Source organism: Sarcophilus harrisii, chromosome 1 (assembly GCF_902635505.1).
Source record: "Sarcophilus harrisii chromosome 1, mSarHar1.11, whole genome shotgun sequence".
Taxonomy (NCBI): domain Eukaryota; kingdom Metazoa; phylum Chordata; class Mammalia; order Dasyuromorphia; family Dasyuridae; genus Sarcophilus; species Sarcophilus harrisii.
Window position 1 is genome coordinate 536,657,874 of NC_045426.1, and position 21,991 is coordinate 536,679,864.

The 21,991-nt window shown below is 35.1% G+C and overlaps 2 protein-coding genes across 3 annotated transcripts in view; one reads left to right on the top strand and one right to left on the bottom strand.

The window, feature by feature from the left end:
• The window catches only part of DCDC2 (doublecortin domain containing 2), a 250,189-nt gene that overhangs the window by 215,641 nt on the left and 12,557 nt on the right, over positions 1-21,991 (top strand). The window lies entirely within an intron of this gene.
• Positions 1,868-20,513, bottom strand: NRSN1 (neurensin 1). 2 transcript variants are annotated; one of them, XM_031946784.1, is made up of 4 exons: positions 20,259-20,513; positions 18,369-18,441; positions 8,496-8,693; positions 1,868-3,641 (listed from the first exon to the last, which is right to left on the bottom strand). In XM_031946784.1, exons 3-4 carry the CDS (start codon positions 8,682-8,684, stop codon positions 3,243-3,245), a joined length of 588 nt encoding a protein of 195 aa, XP_031802644.1. In that variant the 5' UTR covers positions 8,685-8,693; positions 18,369-18,441; positions 20,259-20,513; the 3' UTR covers positions 1,868-3,242. The 2 variants fall into 2 exon arrangements, with proteins under 2 accessions (XP_031802644.1, XP_031802645.1); XM_031946785.1 differs by lacking the exon at positions 18,369-18,441 and having other exon boundaries at positions 20,259-20,372.

The following is a 21,991-nucleotide window of genomic DNA, read 5'->3' on the forward strand; positions in this document are numbered from 1 at the left end:
AGAAAAATTAAAATAGACTCTTTTATATGATACTAGGGACATCTTTTCAAGATTTTAGAATTTTAGTCAAAACAAAGGTCAAGTAGCAAGGAAGTCAGAAAGAACTGTCCCAAATCTGGCCAGTTGGTCAACTTGCTGAGGTGTGTTTCATTACATGTCTTATTTTGGTGACCCCATTTGAGTTTTTCTTGGCAAAGATACTGAAGTGATTTGCCATTTGTTTCTTTAGGTCATTTTACAGATGAAGAAACTGAGGCAAATCATAGTTAGATGATTTACTGAGGATCACACAGCCAGGAAGTGTCTGAGGCTGGATTGTCCTCCAGATTGAAGCCCAAGTGCTCTAGCCATTGTGTTCCTAGTTGCCCTGACCAATACTGTAATCCTATTTTTGAAACTTGTGAATTTTCCTGCTCCAATTTATTCTGTACACAGTCACTAAAGTGATTTTTCTGAAGTTCAGGTCAGATCATGTCCTTCTCCAACTTCACTCAATAAACTCTAGTGAGTCCCTATTACCAAATTGGTGGTACAATGGATAGAGTGTTAGACATGACATCAGGAAGGCTTGAATTCAGGTTTTACTTCATATTCTTATTAGCTTTAGAATAATAGGCAAGTCACCCAATCTCTCTCTGACTCAGTTTCCTTATTTGTGTAGAGATTAGACTAGAGGCCTTCTAATATCCTTCTAGCTTTAAATCTAAGATCCTATGACCTCTAGGTCATTTTACACATTCATTCCCTTCACATACTCTATATCTGCCCATCTTTACTGGCCAATTTGCTGTTTCCCATACACTATACTCCGTGTTCAATTTCTACATGTTTGTAAGAGTTGTCATATACCTAGGATCCTTTCCCTTCTCCCTTTTGCCTCTTAGAAATTCTGATTTCCTTTAAGACTCAGTTTAACACTTTTTTTTTCTATACAAAATCCTTTCTAATACTCCTACCTAGTGTCTTCTTTCTCCAAAGTACTGTACCTAATTTTCATTTGGCATATATGCATGTATATATAACATATATTATATATACACACATATCCACATAGATGTATTTACATATACATGTATATATAATACATGTCTGTAGATTTACATATACTAAACAACACATATGTATTGTGCATATTTATATATGCATGTTGGACCTGATTAAGATACCCCAAACATTTGAGCCCAGGAGCCCAGGAGAGACAGCATTTCCAGCTCAGTGACTAGGGCTATTATCTTAGTAGGGAATGAGTGGGTGCTGGTTGGCAGTCACAGGTATTAAAGACCCAGAAAAGAAAGTTCTTGCAGCCAAAATATTTGGCACTATCAGATGGTTAAATATCAGAAAGTGTGATATAAGATTCTATTAGTGAAAATGACATTAAAAGAGGAACTTTACCTCTTTTTTGAGGATGACTTTCTTTAGTCTTTATAAAAATATATCAGCATTATATAAACTTCTTTCAGTATCAAGTTAAAGTCAAGTATTGTGATACCTTGTCAATAGAACAACTGCTTTGCTGATCGTTTATGCAGTTTAAACTTTCTATATGTGTTGTTCGTTCCTTCCTTCCTTCCTTCCTTCCTTCCCTTCCTTCCTTCCTTTCTTCCTTCCTTCCTCCTCCTTATTAGAATGCCAGATTTTTGAAGGTAGGCACTGCTTTACTCTTAATTTTCATATCCTTTGTATTTAGTATACCACTGGGCACAATGTTGAAAATTAATAAACATTTTTTTCCTATAATTTATGTTAAATTGTAAAGCAGATAGAAACACTTATTGGGCTTTTCTTTTTTCACTTAGTCATGGCATCATCCATTGCTTGTTCATCCTCATAATAGAAAACAGGCAAAGAAAACAAAACAGATGCTGAAAGAATGACAGTGCAATTTATGTTCGGCTCATTCATATATTTTATTTATCCATTCAAAAATAGCAATATAAGTTGGCAGGGATTTTTGAGAGGATACCATGGTTATATCTCCATTTCATAGCCTAATTTAAATCCACAGATTAAATTAAAGTGCAAAGGGAGGAGATGACTTCCTTGCAAGGAAAAATAAAATTTGTTGTTTGTGAAGGAAAATTTTTGTCAGGTTAGTATCTTCACAGAGATTTCTTTTTTGAGAATGGCTTTCTTTAGTCTTTATAAAAATATGACAGCATTATATAAACTTCTTTCAGTATCAAGTTAAAGTCAAGTATTGGGATACCTTGTCAATAGAACATAACAGGATACAGATTATAAGTGAATCCCAAATCTGTGGTTTTCAATGAGTTCAAGGTGTGAAAATATGACATTGGTCTGTGGAACAAACATATTGAAACAAACCCCAAAGGAGGAGAATAAAATCACAGATGGTGTACAGTAATCAAAGAATTTAAAGCTGGAAAGGGCCTTAAGATTATCTAGTTCAACTCCCCTCATTTTAAAGATAATTTGTAGTGAGGCCTAGAGAGGTCCCCATAGTCATCCAACTAAATTAGTGGTGGAGTAGGAAATAGAATTCCAGCTTCCTGCCTTCAAGTGATGTTTTGTTTTGTTATTATTTGTTTATTTTTCATTTCAACTGTGCTCTCTCCCCATACAATGAATTCTTAAATTTTTTGATCATATTTTTGAATCATCTTCAACTACATTATTATTATTATTTTTAGCATTTTTGCACAAAAAAACCCCATGGGCACATAGGATCCATAAGGAAGGAGGATAAATTTGAATCTAATATGAGGAGCCTCATGTTAAGTAAGACAGTTAAAAGGTAAAGCTGTAGGTCAGAAAAAGGAAAACCACTTTTTTCCATGAATATACTTGACACTATCTTATACTACTCAGTAAGGATGGAACCGAAAACAATACTAAGCAGAAAAATATTAGAAAAAATTTAAAAATGAATCCAGACCACATTATCTTTAGGGTGGATGTAGACCACTAGTAAGGCTGGTCTAAAATTATATAGCACTTTTAAAGAACACAGAAAATGACAATGAAGTCACAGGATGTCAACAAGTATTTCTGTGGGGTCTCCTGGTTTAGTGAAGGGAAATACACATCATAAAGAGTGGGATGTATGTGCTGTCTGAAGCCTTAAACAAGTGGCTCTGAGTTCTGCTGAGTTTTTTCAGAGCTGGCAGCAGCAGCTGCTGCCCAGTGGTGTGTGATACGCCATATTCTTGCCATTACCAAAGGTGATGTTCTCCCATTTAACTGATGTTTAAATTACAGAAGGGAGGCAGAACAATACTTCAGGTTTCTGATAAAGGCTGGATGTTATGAATTCTGGACAAAGTGACTGGTATCTTGGTTTCCCCTGGGGCTGGAGCTTTTGTGATGGGCTGGGCATGGGCTTTGATGTCTGCTATTCTCTCTTTGAACTTCTGCTGAAGGTATTTTTCTTCTTTGGAATAGCTTTTTGCAAAAGCAGACATCAATAGACATGCAGCCATGGTCATTCCTCCAATACAAAATAAAACAGCTCCTGACAGCTTACAGATGTCTAATGCTCCATTAAACTGAATGGCCTGGGAATCCACCATTACAAAATCTCCTTCTCCAAAGGCTTCGATTTTGGGGGGTATCAGAAAGCCCACTGCCAGAATGGTCAATCCTAAAATCAGGAAGACTGTGCCAGAAATGAGTCCGACCTAAAAAATCCAACCGGGAAAAACAAACAAGAAAAGGAGAGAACAAAAAGTTCAGAAGGAGACACACACACACACCACACAGACACACAGACACATGCAGAAACCCTCCCAACCCACATCAATTTTGTTATGACTGTGTTAAAATGTTAATTTTACATTAAAATTGTTAAAAAATAAATTTAAAGATAAAAATAGAATCCAACAAGTTAATGATCTCATACACATAATCAAAAGAATCTTTTTTGTTCTTTATATATAAAAGTACTCATGTTTATTATTATATAATAATATATTATTCATAATAAAAATTAAAAAATAATACTTTACAAAAGGCCCAGGTATAGTCACTATTTATCATCTTCCTTAAATAATCATGGTTTGGAAGCTTTCCCATGGATACCAATTTATTTTTCGATTAATAAAGGAGAAAGGGACTTATTTACAAGCTTCTGTTTTCAAATTCAGCAAGGATATTATCTATAGACCTTAAGTGAGTTCACCTTTTTTGTTTTGTTTTAAGTTTACTATAATTAATTCCCCAATCATATAGACTGTTGGGGCCAGAAAGGGATTTTTGAGATAATTTAGTTCATGTTCCATCTGTTATTTAATTTATTTAAAATTTAAAATTAAATTTCATTTTGAGTTTTGAATTTCCCCCCTTCCTCTCCTATGCCTCCATTCATTGAGAAAGAAAGATAAAACAAATCCATTACAAATATGAAGTCATGCAAAAACATTTTCCATAGTAGCAGATTTCCTCCACCCTCACAAAAAATAGAGAGGATATGCTTCCATCTACAATCTGAATCTATCAGCTTTCTATGTTATTTGAGGCTTCTGAAAGCAATTAACTTTCCTGAAGTTTTATTTGGTTGCTTAGTAGTAGAAGTAGTTCTAGTACGCTGCCTGATGTCCAGAATACTAGGCCAATCTGTTTTCTACAAACACTGGTGGGGAGAAAGGTAATTTTTCATTTTCTATACAGGGTTCAGGTTAAAAAAAGGGAAGTAAGATTAAATTTCAGGTGATCTTCAAATTAATCACAATCTATAGGAGACATTGCAGCAAATGGACCTCTTTGCATACTATTGCATTACTAATAGAACTGCAACTTTATGTTTAGGACCTAAAAAGAACACTGATGAATGGAGTTAGATATTCACCTTTTGGATATGTCTACCTTTGCTATTGTACAAATTTACATTTATTTAAAAAAATAGAAAATCTTTTCATCTCAAAAATTCAGGATTCCTCTAATCCTGAATAAGAAAAAAATAAGTATGTTAAGTTCATTCTTTTAAAATAGAAGATTGTGTGTGTGTGTGGTGTTGGGGGGAGTGTCTGGACCTGTTACTTCATTGGTATGAGATAATCTCAATGTGGAAACTCCCTTCATTAAAGAAGTTCTATAATTTATAGTCTTAAAAAGTTGCATGGAGCACCGAGAGGTTAAATAATTTGCCCACAGTCTTATAGCTAATATGAGTCAGAATCAGTATTTGAACTGAAGTTTTCCTAGATTTAAAACTACTATACTGTGCTGCTTCTCATTTTGCTTTTTAGGCAAAACATGTAAATTCTAATATGAGGGTGATATATTGTCATACCTAACAAATATACATATTTGTTGAATTAAAGAGAATTTTCTCTTTGCTTTAAAAAGTGACAATTGTAAGACTAGTTCCTGATTATTATTTAAAATAAAGTTGGAAGCCTTTTCTAAAGGAAAACTAGAGATTTATATCAAATGAAACCAGAGTTAATCATGTCGCTGATGTCATATTTCCTGGAAAACATTTATGACAGTTTCCATGTCTCAATAATCTGGCCTTTGCTTACCATTGCGGGTTCCTCTGTTTTCATCTAATGTCAGAATCTTAAAAACATAGGTAACAGATAGGTGACCTATTAAATTACAAGATTCTTAAGAATGTAGACTATGTCTTAATTGTTCTTTTGTACCCACCTTCCTCACACCTACCAAGCACAAGGCTATGCATACAGTAATGCTCAACAAATAGTGGTTGACTAATCTAATTTGCAAGGCAACTAGGTGGTACAGTGGATAGAGTGCTGGACAAGGAGTCAGGAAGACTCTTCTTCCTGAGTTCAAATGTGTCCTCAGACACTTAGTACCTGTGTGATCCTGAACAAGTCTCTTCAACCTGTTTACCTCTGTTTCCTCATCTGTGAAATGAGCTGGAGAAAGAAATGGTAAGCCACTCTGGTATCTTTGCCAAGAAAACCACAAAGGAGGTCACAAAAAGTAGGATACAATTGAAAATGTCTAATACCAACAAAATGCAAATTATTGAGAACATGTAATGAAGAGTAGAAGATTTTTTTTCCCCTGAGTAACTCATTGCTCAATTGAATAGGACTTCATTAATAAAAAATCCACTTTGGGAACTTCTCTCAGAAGTTAAAAGGCAAATAAAAAGATGGCATCATTACTGCTTATTAAAAAAAGGAAAATATATGATTACATTGATAGCCATATGTGGTTTTATATTTACAGGTAGCATCCATGATAAAGTTATTACTTAGAACTAGCCCCTGGTATTCATAAATTTTAGTTTAGTAGGAGAAAGGATGGCAGGGGAAAGCCAGTTGCTTTGTCAGAGAAGAGTCAAGGGAGAGTAGGAAAATGTAAGAACCATTGCAGAAGGGATAAGAACATCAGTGAGAAATAAAAACAAGAATGGTGCTAGAAATAAAAGAGAAGGTCACTCAGATGAGAATGACCTTTGGGCAGTTCATGGTAATCTCACTGGGTTGTTTTCACATATAATAGTCATTGCTTCTAATCTATTATCAGTAGGGCAGGGCAGATGCTTTGAGTTTTAATTCTGGAGGTGGTTGTAGATTTGAGCAGATCCATTCACATAGTCTTGTTAAGGACCCCACAAGACCAGCAGTGTTAAAATGTAAACCAACTGGTGTGTGTTAAAGATGGTGTGTGTGGCCACAGAACCAAGATGTGTTGAGCTCACTTGTGGATAAGAATTTGTGACCCTGGCCTGACCACAGTGAGGGTGGAGAAAGAAATATTAGTTGCTTTAGTAATACACAGGTATTCATGAGTTAAAAAAAAAGGAATAATAACACAAAAAAGCACAAAAATGTGCTTTTGGGAAGTTGTTCAAAGCATCTTATAAATGCTTTAACATCCTTTCTCAATTTTCCTCTAGGAGGTAATCAATCAGAGGGCAATTATTTTATTTCCACTGTAGAAATGCAGACCTTGAATTATAGAATCCTTAAGTAACTCAGGCACTAGAGTTTCCTAATTCCCAGTCTATAGTTCTAGCTACTATTTCATTATCAAAAAGGAAGAAAAAAATATCTTTACTGAAATATGAACCCAAGACTCGAACATAAACATACTTCCAATAAGAGGCAGGGAATATTAAATAATAGATTATTTAATTATTAAATTTGTGTGGAGAAGTCTTTCTATCACTAGAAACAAAATAAGCTTATGATAAGCTTATGGCCATATAATTCACCATTATATTACCAATTCCTACCATGCTTTAGATGCTTGTAACATTTCACTTGCATGCTAAAAGTTTTTCCAGGAAAATATTTAATATTTTTCCAGTAGAAAATATAGAAGCTTATCCTAGTATTTTAAAATATTTCATCTAGAAAAGACATCAGAGGTCAGCTAGTCTAATCTCCTGATTTTCTAAATGATACTCAGGGAGATTAAGTATTTGTCCATGGTGACAAAAACAGTAAGCATTTGAAGCAGGATTTGAACATTTAAGTTCTCTGATTCCAGAGATGGAACTCTTTCCCATTCTATGGTCATATTGTAGGTGACAGACAGAGCTGATATCAGAATCTGGGCATTAGCCTAACAATCTGTCCTATGTCATTCAGATCAGTGAGGGTAGAAAAGATGGAACCTGGTTCCAGCCAGATAGAGAAGGTGAGTTTTTTGGATAACTTTGGATTTTGGTACTTATTAACTGTTGCTATCTTATACAACTATGATATAACTTATTATTTGTTAATTAACTTAATCCTTTCCTAGTTCATTAGAAACATTAGTTAACTGTATTCTAATATTTCTAATACTCTTTATAAACTAGTAAAACATTACATAATTCATTAGAGCCTCATTGTCTAAAAGCTTAGCAATGTTGAGTTGCAAGGCACTTTTGGAAACTGGAAGATATCAGTGGAAGAAGGAGTCTTAGAACTCATCTAATATAAGGTCTGTGGAGAAGGGCCTTTATCCTACATCAGACTATTAGCTAGTAGCAGATTTAGGAGGAAAGTCACATTTGCTGACTTTCAATCAATGTTCTTCCTATTACATCCTTCTCCTTATGCATTGGTTCCTTTAGTTTTTCCAGTTATTACTTCAAAAATCACATCTTCAATTGATACCTGAAAATGTTTTATTGGCTTTCTTAGGAATTCACCTATGCATTAAGAGAATCTTGCAGAATATTAAGTGTTAATAATTATAACTAATATTGGTAATAATGCCAGTGTACATTAAACAATATCAAAGACCTAGTTCACAGGATAAAGAAACCTATTTTGATTGAGACCTTTGTGATTGGAGGGCATATCTACATAGAAGAGATCACAGATATATTGGAGATATTGAAGTATTATTTATTTAGTCATATTTCTTAGAGCTGAGTTTTATAGCCATATTTTCTAAAATAAGAGCACATTTAATATCAATGGAAACTATGCACTTAGAGAAAGACTAGAGACTTGGGCTTTTTTATAGATGGATTAAATATTTTCTCTCCTAATTTTCTCTTTATTAACTAATCTAATTGTGTACATATATCCATACTTCAGTACAGTCATTTTCCCCCTTACCTTCCAGAGAACAGAACTCCACTTATTAGGTGATCTCTGGATCTGAAAATCATCCTCATACTCCCAAATAGAAGCCGTACAGTCCTCATAAAACTGATGCAAGTAGGATCGGACTCCATAGCGTTGGTATCCACCCTCAGGTGTATTCTGTGCTTGTTTGGCCCCACAGATGTTGGCACAAGAACTCATTCTTCTTAGCTGAAAGATAGTGACCAAACAGGTAGATCCTGAGTATTTTTGTCCTCTAGATCACAGTAGATATCAAAGAACTCAGACATCTGGTGTTTTTCCTTATTCCATCAACTGATGAGGTAACCTATCTGAACAAAGTCTTTTACCTTTAAAATATATTAAAATATCTTGTTCTCTATAGGCTGCCATTTCCTTTCATCTTTAAATTACAGCAGTTACTGAGTGGCCATAACATATAAGATTTATGTAAACAAATTTAAGTTACATCGTACATGTTCTTCACATTATACAATAAAAAAGAAACAATACATCCAATGGCAATAAAAGCAAAAAGTTTTTGATAGGCACCTAGATTACCACTGCCTGAGGTATAAACCTCTTATTTTCTTGGACACCAGTTTTCTATATTTCCAAGATCAAGAATGTTAGACCATGGACTGAGTTTTCTTGGGACTATGTTCAAGTGAAAGCTAGATTATGTTTTCAATCAGTAAATCAAAAAGCATTTATTAGGTATCAACTGTGTGATAGGTACTGTGCTAGGGGGTTGGGAGATGAAGATACAAACAAGAATTCCATATGTCTTTCTTGATTAGAAATACTGTGGAGAGCTCTAAAGATCAGGCAGAGAGTTGGACCAAGTTGACTTTCAGTGATTCTCTGATCGATTTAGGATCTTGTGTTTTCCCTCACAGAACCTTCATCATTGTGCCGATCTCAGTGGCTTGAAAGTACTGAGTCCTTATCTTCTAGGATTTTTAATTAATTGTTAAATTTCAATGAATCTTTATTGAAAAAGCTATTGGGGGAACTTAAGGCTCACGCTTTATTAAACTGCATGCTGCTTACTCAATAATTAACATGTCATTAACCTTGTACTCTAATCTTTATTTGCTAGCATTCTTATGCATGTGAGCTGTAAGATTACAATGTTCAAGGGAGATGTAGTTTTTTTGTTATTTTCCCAAGAAGGAATATAATATAGCTATGAATTCAGAACCAACTAAATGAAACCAGGGCTTCATGAACTGGTCTGCTTCAATGAAAAATTTTCTCTCAACTTATTAAAAAAGATGTTCTTATTGAGGAACTAATTCTTTTGTTTTGCCTATGAAATCCCACTTTGTGATTCACCTTCTGTTCTCAACAGATGATGTCTCACATTTATAGAGTGGCTCAATGTTGAAAAAAACACTTCAGCATACATTCTCTAATTTGATTCTCACTACAACTGTCTGGTAGGTGTTGCTATTATCCCTATTTTATAGATGAGAAGATTGAGGTTTTGTGTAGTTAAGGGGCAGTTAAGTGACTTGCCCCAGAGTCATACATGTGGTAAGTAAGAGAAGTAGGATTCTGACTTGAGTCTTCTTGGTTCCAAGTCAATGGTTCTTTCCATTGTGCTATGCTGTCTTGATATAGTAGTAGTTGTCAGTGATGGCATGAAAAGGGCAAATAATTGGAAGAGACAGATGTTTCCTGCTTTCCCATGCCATTATATTGCCTGATCATTAGTCTGAGGACCCAATGCCCACTTAACCTTAGCTATACTATAACAGTGCCAGATAATTTGTACTGGAAACATTTAGATGCCTGGCTTTTTTTCCTTCAGTTTTCATCCACATTTGGAATTATGTAGAATTAATCCCAATGTGACCAAATGAACACAATTTGAAATATCCTTTTCTTCACTGATGCTTCTCTCTGGGTCAATGATAACCTCTGAATACAAATTAGACACCTTTCAAAGCTTCATTACCATCCCTTGGCATTTAGTGGATTATTGTTTTGAAGAAATATATTAAGTACCTATGAGTGGTCAGTTACAACAAGCTATCCAGTTGACTAAAATATAATCCAAATGAGACAAAGATCCTCAAGGACATGTACATATTTTCTGGAAAACAGCTGTACTAATAAAATATTGATAGCACTGTGAATTGACCCAGCAATTCTGAGAAAAAAATTAAACTATGACCAAAAATTGCTACATTCATACTCTATCCATATGCCAAGAAACAGGACAAGAACCTGCATGTACAAAAATATGTATAGCAGTTCTTTCCATAATAGCAAAAATCTGTAAATGAAGTGAGTGCTTAACTACTGAGGAATGGCTAAATAAATAATGGTATAGACATGTAATGGAATATAAGTGCCATAAGAAATGATGAAATGGACAATGTTAGAGAAAACAGGAAAGGACTCTAGAATTATGTAAAGTGCAGGGGGAAGTGCAGAGTAGAACCAGGAGAACAAGTTATAAGGAAATAGCATAAAGAAAAAACAGGCTTTAGAATGCAGAGCAATGCAATGACAAACTACAATTCTAGAAGACCAAATATGAAGCATGCTACTCACCTCCTGCCAGAGAGGTAATGTATTAAAATACAAAATGAAGCATATATACTTTTGAACAGGACCAACAATATGGGGATTTGTTTTGGCTGGCCATAATATATCTTATGAGGATTTAATTTTATTTATTTTTATTGTTTAATGGGAGTGAGTTGAGTAGAGGAGAGAATGAATGCTTTTTTAATTGGAAAAGAATTAAATTAAGTTTTAAAAGAAAAAAAATATACAGAATATATATGAGACAGATTCAAGATTGTTTTGGGAAGGACACTAATAGCTGAATGATCAGGAAATACCTTCTGTACAAAGTAGTACTCAAACTGAGCTTGAAGGAAGCAAGGACAAGGAGGAGAATAGAATTTATTCTGGATTAAAGACAATGAATGCAAAGGCATATAGGAGGGAAGGTTACATTTGAGGAAAAGCATATTAGCCAGTATGGTTGTGTTGTAAAATTCATGAAGGGTGGATGGATATATGTAAGAAGATTGTGAAAGGTAAGAATGGGGCAAAGCTGTGAGAAGTTTCAAATGCCAAACCAAATAGTTTACTTTTGCTTCTAGAGGTAACAGTGGTTAGAATTTACCAAGGAGAAGAAACTGAGAAAGAGTCCTAACTTTATCCTATGGTTACTAAATATACCCATAATTTTGGCCAGTCTCTTGGTAAATGTGTTCTGTTGATTGATGATCAGGGCAACTGGAAGGATAATGTTAGTAATAAATATATAGGCCAGTCACTTAGCAGGCTTATCGAATCAAAGCAGATGAATTCTGCCAAAGATTGGCTAGCAGCAGGATATCTGCGAATAAAAGACTAGCATATTTATACTTTCTGTCTACCCAGAACAGTTCTAAAGGCAAGGAAAGTAGGTAGCTGCTGAGGGCAAAATGTGTGTGTGTTTTGTGTGTGTGTGTGTGTGTGTGTGTGTGTGTGTGTGTGTGTGTGTTTTGCAATGAAAGACACTTTAAAATTTAACCTTTTCTAAATGCACACATTTTTAATTCCAAATAATGGAACTGTCCTTGACATATAGGCCTTTATTTTGTGGCAAAATATTATATGGAACATAGCAAGGGTTTCTTGGTGCACAGTGGCTATCTACTTTTTAGAGGTATGGCTATACCATTTTTATGTTTTATTTAAAGACAACTCACCTTTGTGTTCACTTTCTCTAAGAAGGTGATCATAATTACCTTACTTGAAGACAAGCAAAGAGAAGGATTTAAGAAAGAGAATTTTTAGTTAATGTAGAGGGAATTGTTTATCAAAATATATAGATGATATAGTCAATATTGGCAAAATCCCACATCATCATCAAAATTGTTAATATAATAATGGTGATGATTTCCTTTGCATATTTTATTCTGATTCTAATGAAATAATGTTAATTAATGTTTGTTACCTATAACATATTTATAGAGTTATTTTACAGGCATTTTAAAATTCATTATAGCATTATTCCTGTGTAGAAAAGATGGAAAAGATGTCATTAACCATGTTCTGTTACTGGAGAAATTAAGGAATAGAAAAATGGAATAATCTGTTAAAGGTTGCATCATGAATCACTGACATAACTGAGAGGATTAAAGTTAATGACTTTAATAAGAACAAATATAGGCTATATAATTTACTTCCACAAGTAAAATTAGCTCATGAAGGCATACTTTAGTAAGTGTTTTATGAAGGACTTTAACATGGCACAAAACTGGGTAAAACAGAATATGAACAGAATAGGAAAGGAAAAAAAATCACTCCTTGCCAACTGTGAGAGTTATTTCCTTTAGATTCTGAATTTTCTTTTTCCCAGGATCACAACAGCTCTGATATTGAGCAGGACAGAATGACATATTGTAAACATTCACTGCACAGCACAGCTTGTTCCAGGAATTTCAGGTTAAATACCCGTTATTTAAGATGTAAAATCCAGACACAGAAATCTAACTTGACTAAAATATCATGAACGAAATAACAACAAAATATAAAACCTTAGATTTTCAGAGTAAAACTAAGTGATAAAAATGCAAATATGTTTATTTTTTTAAATAGCAAAATCCTGAGAGGTTGTGTGACATTGCGGATAGATAGCCAACTTTGGAGTTATGTAGATTTCAAAGATTCAAGTTCTTGTTCTGATATATGGGAAAGCTAGTTGATCTATTTTAGCTTTAGTTACCTTATGTGTAAACGAGGATAATAGTACCTACCTCCCAGAATAACATATGCACAGCACTTTGCAAACTTTAAAGAACCATATAAATACTATCATCATCAGCATCATCATCATCAGCAGCTTGTCTTGTAGATAACTCTCTTTTTTTATATATATTTTTTTATTTAATAGCCTTTTATTTACAGGATATATGCATGGGTAACTTTACAGCATTAACAATTGCCAAACTTCTTGTTCCAATTTTTTACCTCTTACCCCCTCACCCCCTCCCCTAGATGGCAGGATGACCAGTAGATGTTAAATATATTAAAATATAAATTAGGTACACAATAAGTATACATGACCAAAACGTTATTTTGCTGTACAAAAAGAATCGGACCCTGAAATATTGTACAATTAGCTTGTGAAGGAAATCAAAAATGCAGGTGTGCATAAATATAGGGATTGGGAATTCAATGTAATGGTTTTTAGTCATCTCCCAGAGTTCTTTTTCTGGGCATAGCTGGTTCAGTTCATTACTGCTCCATTGGAAATGATTTGGTTGATCTCATTGCTGAGGATGGCCTGGTCCATCAGAACTGGTCATTGTAGATAACTTTCTAACCCTTGAAGGTATAGCTGAGATGCTCATGGGCCTCATTGGAAGGAATTTTCATAACTAGAATTTTCAATACAGGAAAAAAAATGCTGGTCCAGTCCCCTTCACCCTGTTTCTGCCAAACAACAATTCTATCTTAAAGATATTCAAAGCTGTATTTCCTGTTGGAAAATTCCTTCTGTTTGCATGATATTAATTAAGGCCATAACATGGATTTAATTTACTGGCCAATACATTTTTTAAAATAATTATTCATATGGCCTAGTAGATGGTTTTGCATATAGTAGAAACCCAATAGATATCTTGTGTTTAAATCAATGAACGTCTGATAGACTTGTCGGGTTGTCTTAATATGCTATATAATATCCAGACATAGAAAATTTTTGACATTCTGGAGACCTTGGAAAGTGTCAACTGACCAATTTTTTTTCCAAGTAGTTATCTTAGCAAAACTTTAAAAACCTCATTTGGTATATGAAAGATTTAATATGTCTTCCCAAATGCCTAAAATATCTCACAAAAATTACCTGCTGAGGAGAGTAATTTCTAGGAAGAATACATATTTGATGGTAATATGGATTCATATAAGGCCTGAAACATACTATTTAGAGATGAAAGGGGCTTTATAGGTTATTTAATCTAGCACATTCCATTTTACAAATAAGGTTATTTAAACCCAGAAAGGTGAAAGAACTTACCAAAAATCACTGAAGTAATGAGCTAGAATTCAAACCTAGGATCATTAGGCAAGAATGGTAAGGAATCTTTCAACTATGTAGGGTTTTGCGTGTCAGATAAAGAAGAAATATTCAGTATATCTACAACTGATCTGAAATCTTCATTGTTAGATAGATCTACTTAATGTTTGTTGGTTTCTTAAAAAAAATCATCGTGGACATGCATAATGCAATCACAATTCATATTCATAAAACACGTTTCATATTCATATTCAAAAAACTCTAAATGTTCACAATGTTCAGAGCATTGTGCTAGCTGCTGGGGAAAATACAAAGTTTCCCAAAGAAAGGGTCCCTGTCCTTAGGGACTTTAAAATCTAATTAATTGATACAACCACAGGTAAGTATAATAGAAAATATTATATGACAAGCACATTAGGTAGCTGAGAAGCAAAATGTTATACAAGATGTGAAGGGGAAGGTGGATTGCTCATAAGATGAATTAGGGTGGTTTTCATGGAGGAAGGGACATTTGAATTGAATTTCAAATAATGCATAAGGATCCATTAAGGAAAAAAGGTTAGAAAAGAACATTTCTACATTTTATGAGCAAAAGTAAAGAAGATTCAATACAGGTTAATATGCTAGGATCTGAAAATAACCTAGTTTGCTTGGAGCATAGAATATTTGGGGAAGACTATCACAGAATAAATGTGATGTCAGATGAAGGAAAGTCTTGAAGGCCAGGGAAAGGAGTTTAAACAATAGGGTATAAAAATCACTGGAAGTTTTTTCTTTTTAGACTGAACTTATGTGTATGAAAGATTATTCAGGTGCCAAATGAAAATGGATTGAAGTAGGGAGAAAATGGAGACAAGAATACATGTTGGTAGTCTATTGAAATATTCCTAATGATAGTGAAAACTTGGGTCAGTAACAATGGGAATGGCTGGGGGAAGATGTGAGAGATATAGAGGTGTGATCACTAAAATTTAGTGATTGTTTGGATGTCAGAGATGAGAAATGGTGAAAAGACAAATGGAATAATATGATTTGATATGAATATGATAATATGCAAGAAACAGGGTAAAAGGTGGCTTTACCTACAAAAATAGTAAAATCAGAAAGTGGAATAGAAGGAATGATTAGATTTCAGCATATTGAGTTTAAGTTGTTGGGGAAATATCCAGGTGGGCAATCCTAGATTGCAAAAGAGATGTTAGGGCTGACCATACTTATTCAGGAGTCTTCATACAGATGGTAATTGAGAACTGATAATTGAGGACTAAATGAGAATGACAAAGGAGAAAGTATAAAGAGGACAGAGAAAAGGTCCTAGAACGGAATCTGGGGAAACATCTATCATTTTAAAGAGGTCAGGAACAGTGTGAATAACCAGTGAGGAGGACAGACTATGAGAGTTTGAAGTGGAAATAAATTTAAAAATATATAGTTTCTTTGACACAAGAAGACAGGATAGAGTGTCCATTAGAATGGAGGTAATGAACAATGCCAAATAATGCAGAGAGGTCAAGGAAGATGAAGCCTGACAAAACATCTGTTGGATTTAAAGTACTTTCCTGAAAACAATCTTGTAAGGAAGATAGTTCAAGTATCATTATTCTTAACAAATGAGAAAACTGAAACTTAGTGAGTGATTGATTTGCTAAAGATCACTTAGGAGGCTTATCTCCTAATAGAGCTAACGTTTAAACCCAAATCATGAGCTTTAAAAAATTTTTTTTTGTATTTCTTCATATTTGGGAAGCCATAATTTTTATGAAGCTCAAAGCATTTTATTGTTCTCATCCTTTTTATTTTCATGATCTCTTTGAGGGAACATAGACACATAGAACTAAAAGTAGAAATAACTTTAGAGATCTTGTAATCTTGTTATAGAGACTCTTAACTCTTCAAGTTATAGAAGAGAAAATGAAGACCTAAAGAGGTTAACTTGACCAAGGTCATAACAGATATTAAAAATTAGAACTGAATTAGAACCAAGCTCTTTGATGTTAAATTTGGTATTATTCCTATCACACTACAAGGGAAGGAGGTGGAAAATTAATTAAGCTATTGGTGAGCTTCTTATCCCTTTCCCTAATAATTATGCTACAGGACAATTTCAAAGACAAAATATACCGTGCATTGATCATTCTTTTAGATACCCAGAATCATTACATTTCCCACATCTGCCTTTTGGTTCTATAAATCAGATCCAGGCTAATGAAATAAAAGATTTTCCCTTTATAGCTAGTTGTGCAAGAGGTAGTAGGCACATGCAGAAAAACTGGGAAATATGATTGAGATGATCTCACCATCCTCATCAGCTTTGGTATTCTATTTCATGACTACCCTCTGTCTTTTTAATAGGAAGGAGGGTGGGGCATGATCTCCCAACCTATTTTAAGGAGATACTTCAGCTCACATATCTTATTTTTCTCTTGGATCCATTACATGGGTGGCTGACTTCTCTATTCCTTGGTTTGGGTATTTCTTCCCTCCTTAGAGCTTTTCAGCTTCTTTTTGTATTATGTCTTCTCTCATTAGATTGTAAGTTCCCTAAAGGCAGGGACTGTCTTTCTTGTGTTGTTATCTGTATCATCAGCTCTTAGCACAGTGCCTAGTCCATATTAAGTATTAGCTATTTATTGAACAAAAATGAAGATTTTGTTTAGTTGTTTAGTTTGTTTAGTTTAGCCACATAATAGTTGACCTTTTCAATGTAATACCAAATCAGTTTATGATTGTGAATATTGTATGAACAAAAAAAGTGTGACTTAAAATTTCAATTTTAAGAGTTAAAAATTAAAAAAAAATCTGTATTTACTCAGTGTCCTTTATTGTGAGGCATCATACTACATTCTGGGAATAAAAAAGATTGAAAAAATGACTTCTGCCTTTCAAGAAATTTGGTCTTATTGATCTTTAACATATTTTCCATCTTTAAGTCTGATCATTCTAATGGGTGGGATAGGAAATACACACACAATTCTTGGTAGATGATGAGACAAAAAGTAGAATTGTAGACAAAGTGTTTTAGGAAAATAGAGCAAGGAGAAATAACTTTCATAATGAAGGCAGACCAATGGAGGAGGGGACAAATGATTTAGGCTTTGAAAGCAAAGACAATTTTACTTGAGAGGAATAAGGAGTTAATGCATTTTTGGCATGATAGACAGGTTGTGCAAATGGACATAGGTAGGAGAGAGTAAGTCAAGGTTAAAGAATAGCTATTCTTCATTTGGCTGGAACTTGGAGACAAGGGTAGAGGTGTAATATCTTACTGAAAAGGTATATTGGAAGAAGATGGATGAAGGCCTTAAAAACTTGGCTAAGGCCTTGCAACTTTAGAATATGCTACTATACATGATACTTGTGGAAATATGTATAGAAGAGTTGTACATGTTTAACATATATTGGATTACTTGCCATCTAGAAGAGAGGGTGGGGGGAAGGAAGAGAAAAAAATCTAGAACACAAGGTTTTGTAAGGGTGAATGTTGAAAATTATCCACGTGTATATTTTGAAAATAAAAAGCTTTAATTAAAAAATATGCTACTATAAAGGAATAAACTTAGAAACTTTTGGTTTCCATAGTGAAATGGCAAAGACTACTATTCTGTATTTTGAGATTCATTATGTTCTACAGAGTCAGTGAAAGTGAGATCAATTTTGTGAAGGAAATCTCTGCTGAATGAATTGGCCTCTTCCTCTGGGATAAATCCTTTTAGTGAATTGTTGAAATCTATTCCCAAATTAGGAAGAAGAAAATGGAAAAAGGTCATATTCCATTCTTCTTATTACTTAAATGGAGACCATGTGACATTAAATGAATTTGTAGATATGTGATAATTATGAAACCGGATTACTACCTTTGGTGTCGTCCTCCTCTTCCTGGTGTCTATCCTTGGAACTTTCTCTTTCTAAAAACTCATCTTTCCAAACCTATGAAAAAGAAATCCTTACAGAATTGCATTCATACCAAATATAAATAAAATAAATAAGTTCATATACTTTATATTTTAGTAGTCGAGAAAATATTGAAAAAATATTTCTTGGGGTAGCTAGATGGTGAAGTAGATAGAACATTAGCCTTAAAATCAGGAGGACCTGAGTTCAAATTTGGCCTAAGACACTGAACAATTCCTAGCTGTGTGACTCTGGGGAAATTACTTAGCTCCAACTACCTCACATACACAAAAAGAAAAAAAAAATATTTCTTGCTCAGGATAAGTCCAAGCTTTATTAAATAATTAAAACATTATATTTTAGTTTTCAATTCCATTTTGTTTAGTAGTTTTGTACATCTCATCTAGTAACTCTGACTAGAGTAAGCCATTTCTCATTTATAATTTTACAAATAAAACTATCTTCATCAGTTGTCTATTTAATCTGCTAAGTGGTTCATTGTAGTATGAGAAGAATTTGCCTAAAAACTGTTGCATGTTCAAATATTCTTTCATGTATTCAACTTAAGTCTGCTTGAACAGTTTCTTTAGTAAGAGACCCTAAGTTTAAACCCATAGTACTGTCTTAAATCTTTAGAATGAACTTAGATTAACATCTTTCCTTCTTTCTTATTTTTTCTAATCATATCCATTTTTACTTCCCTCCTGCTTGAAGCAAGCAGATCCCTATGAAAAATTTAACTTAATAGCCACCCACAACTGCATACATTATTACTAAAATCATGTACCATGTAAAACAAAATAACCAGAGTTTTCATATTTTCAAGATATTGCTGGGATTCCTTGCAGATGAACAGATAAGTCGTCCATTTTCTGGCAGGCCTCAAAGATTGCTGATCGGTGAGCCTGATTGATAATTGGTCATAGTACTCAAGGGATCACATTACATTTAGCATAGTTATATCTCCTTCTTGGCCTTTTCTCCCAATCCTTTTTGTAGTGAAAGAAGGGAGACTTAAAGAGTGTTGAAGAGAGCAATAAGAGAACCCTGCTTGGGTAATCTGATTAAGGAAAAGGATAAAAGTCAAACACAAGCCATTACATGCCTCTATCTCGCTTCTCCTCCCCCCCCCCCACTCTCCTCTTTTCATTTCTTCAAATTAAAAAAAATTCTCATCCTTGCCGATCCTTTTCCCTTTTCTCTGATACAAAAGAAGTGTTACAGCCATCCTTCAGGTTCACCAAGTCCTGCTGTTTCAAACCTGGGACTCTGAAAAACACTTCTCAGTATTGAACTCAGAACCATTAGAGCAAAACCAGCTGTTAATGCTCCATTGGTGGCCACATCTACCCTGCTTACTTTGAGGTCATGTACTTTTAGTCTCAATCTGAAAAATGCCCCTTAAATAGCTCCTCGAAGATAAGAAATGAGGTACCAGGGATATTTAATTCAGTCTAGAAAATGCATTAAAAAAATCTCTATCAGTTGCATCCGGCGCATTTTACAAACCCTAATTCACATTTCCTCTCATCCAATATCCAACTTTCCCACTCTCAAAAAATGAAACTAGCAAGTTTTCAGTGGTTCACTCCCGCCACCCCCCCCAATAATTCTTACATAATACAGCTCATCTCCAATCAACCCAATTCAATGAAAACCTAGGGCTGCCTACCTCGAGTTTGTGTGCTTGAAATAGATATTTTTAATGCGTATATAAGTGATATACTGTGTTTGTGTGTGTATGTGTGTCTGATGGGGGAGGGAAAAGGGAAGTCTAAGAGAGGGAGAATTGGTTAGAAAGAAAAGATAATGGTAATTAAAAGCAGCCGCCCCTGTGTTCGGCTTTCTTTTACCTGTCCCCTCAGATCCCCCCGACCCGCAGAGCAAGTGCAGCTAGCAAGCTAGCTGCAAATCTCTCGCTGGGGTCCCATCGCCGCTGCCGCCTCTGCCGCCGCTACCGCCGCTACCGCCGCCGCCGCCACCGCCGCCGCTCTCGCTCCCGCCTCTCTGAGCCTGTTCAGCCTCAGACAGAGAGTTTGATTGACATCTCCGTGCTAGGATCGTCTTGTGCTTGCGCACTCCGCTGCTGTCACTGCCGCCAAAACCCCAGAGGATCCGAGCTGGGGCGGAGGAGTCCTGGAGGCCACAGAACATAGTGTAAACTACGCTTTCTTTTCACCCCAACATCCTCCGGTCTCGGAGCGAGCTTCTTTATTCCCTCCACCTTCCCTGAAGGCGGCCCAGGTGACTCAGGACGCCATTGTCTTTCTTTTTCTACGCTTTTGCCAGAATTAGTGGGGTTTTATTTTAAAGGAACTAGAAACCCGGTCAAAAGGATCTGCAGATGGGATTAGGCCTTCTGTGCAATTTGCCTAAAGCCTCAGCCTGCTGCACTGCAAGTGACAATCTATAAAATTCAAGGCTTTTAAAATATGTGTTTTACATGTTTTGGCTTTGAAATGAAGAGCTTCCCGTTAGTCGGGCAAAATAACTCCAACCTTTGCAAATCATTCTTTTTGTCTTACAAAGAAAGTGCCTCATCTATTTCTTTGCTTTTTTCCAAATCCAGTTCTTTAAACTCTGAGGCTCTCTCCATGGTGCTGAAGAGAAAAAAACCAACAACAAACCCTTCAAGTTCCCTAACTGAGCCGGGCACCACCCTCCATTGGAGTAAACGCCAGTTGTTAATGCTCCACTGGTGCCCACTTCTACCCTGCTAATTTGAGGTCACGTACTTTAGTCTCAATCCAAATAATACTTCTCAGATTTTTGCTCGAAATGGGAAAAAGATGTGCTAGTCTATTTTGCATATTTCTGTGATTTTAGTTTTATGCTGTCTTCCCGCCCCTCCTCCTTCCCTCCATCCCACCATGAAATCTGAGTGTTCAGGAAAGAAGCAAAGAAGAAAAGTGTTAGCTGAAAGTTACTCTGCCTGCGTGTGTGCCTGCGTGTGTGTATACATGTTGCATCTACTCAGCAAAAAGTAAGCTTACTAAACTTAGGAACTATTCTGTCTAGTTTGGTTCCTTGCACAGAATAAATTTGTTGAGTTAAACGGATTTTTAAAGGGGGTGGTCTGAGAGACCAAAAATGAAAAAAAAAATAGATCAATTTAAGGAAAGCAAGAGTAAACCATACTTTAGTTTTTCAGAGTCCTGATTTCACTGCTGGAGACACACTTGCCACCATTGTAGTTTGTAATTCTACATCTTGCATTACTCTTTTTAATGACATAAGATGATATTAAAAATTATCTTGTGGATCAACCTCCAGGCATTGAGGAGGTTTCTTAGACCAGGCATTGAGGTCTAAGAAAAGGAGCTCTGGTTCTAGAGTCATAGAAACTGGGTTCAAATCCTACTTTAGAAGCTTAGTATCTATGTGATCTTGGACAAGATAGGTACTTAACCTATGTGGGCCTCAGTTTTTACTGTGTAAAATTAGGAGGGTTCAGCTGCAAAATTAGGATTCTTAACTAGATGGTATCAGAAGTTCTTACAAGAATTGAGAGAAGATTATGATGGTGGGTTGAGCTTGTGGAGAAGACATGTGGAGGCCAGATATGAGCACAGACAGCAGAGGACTA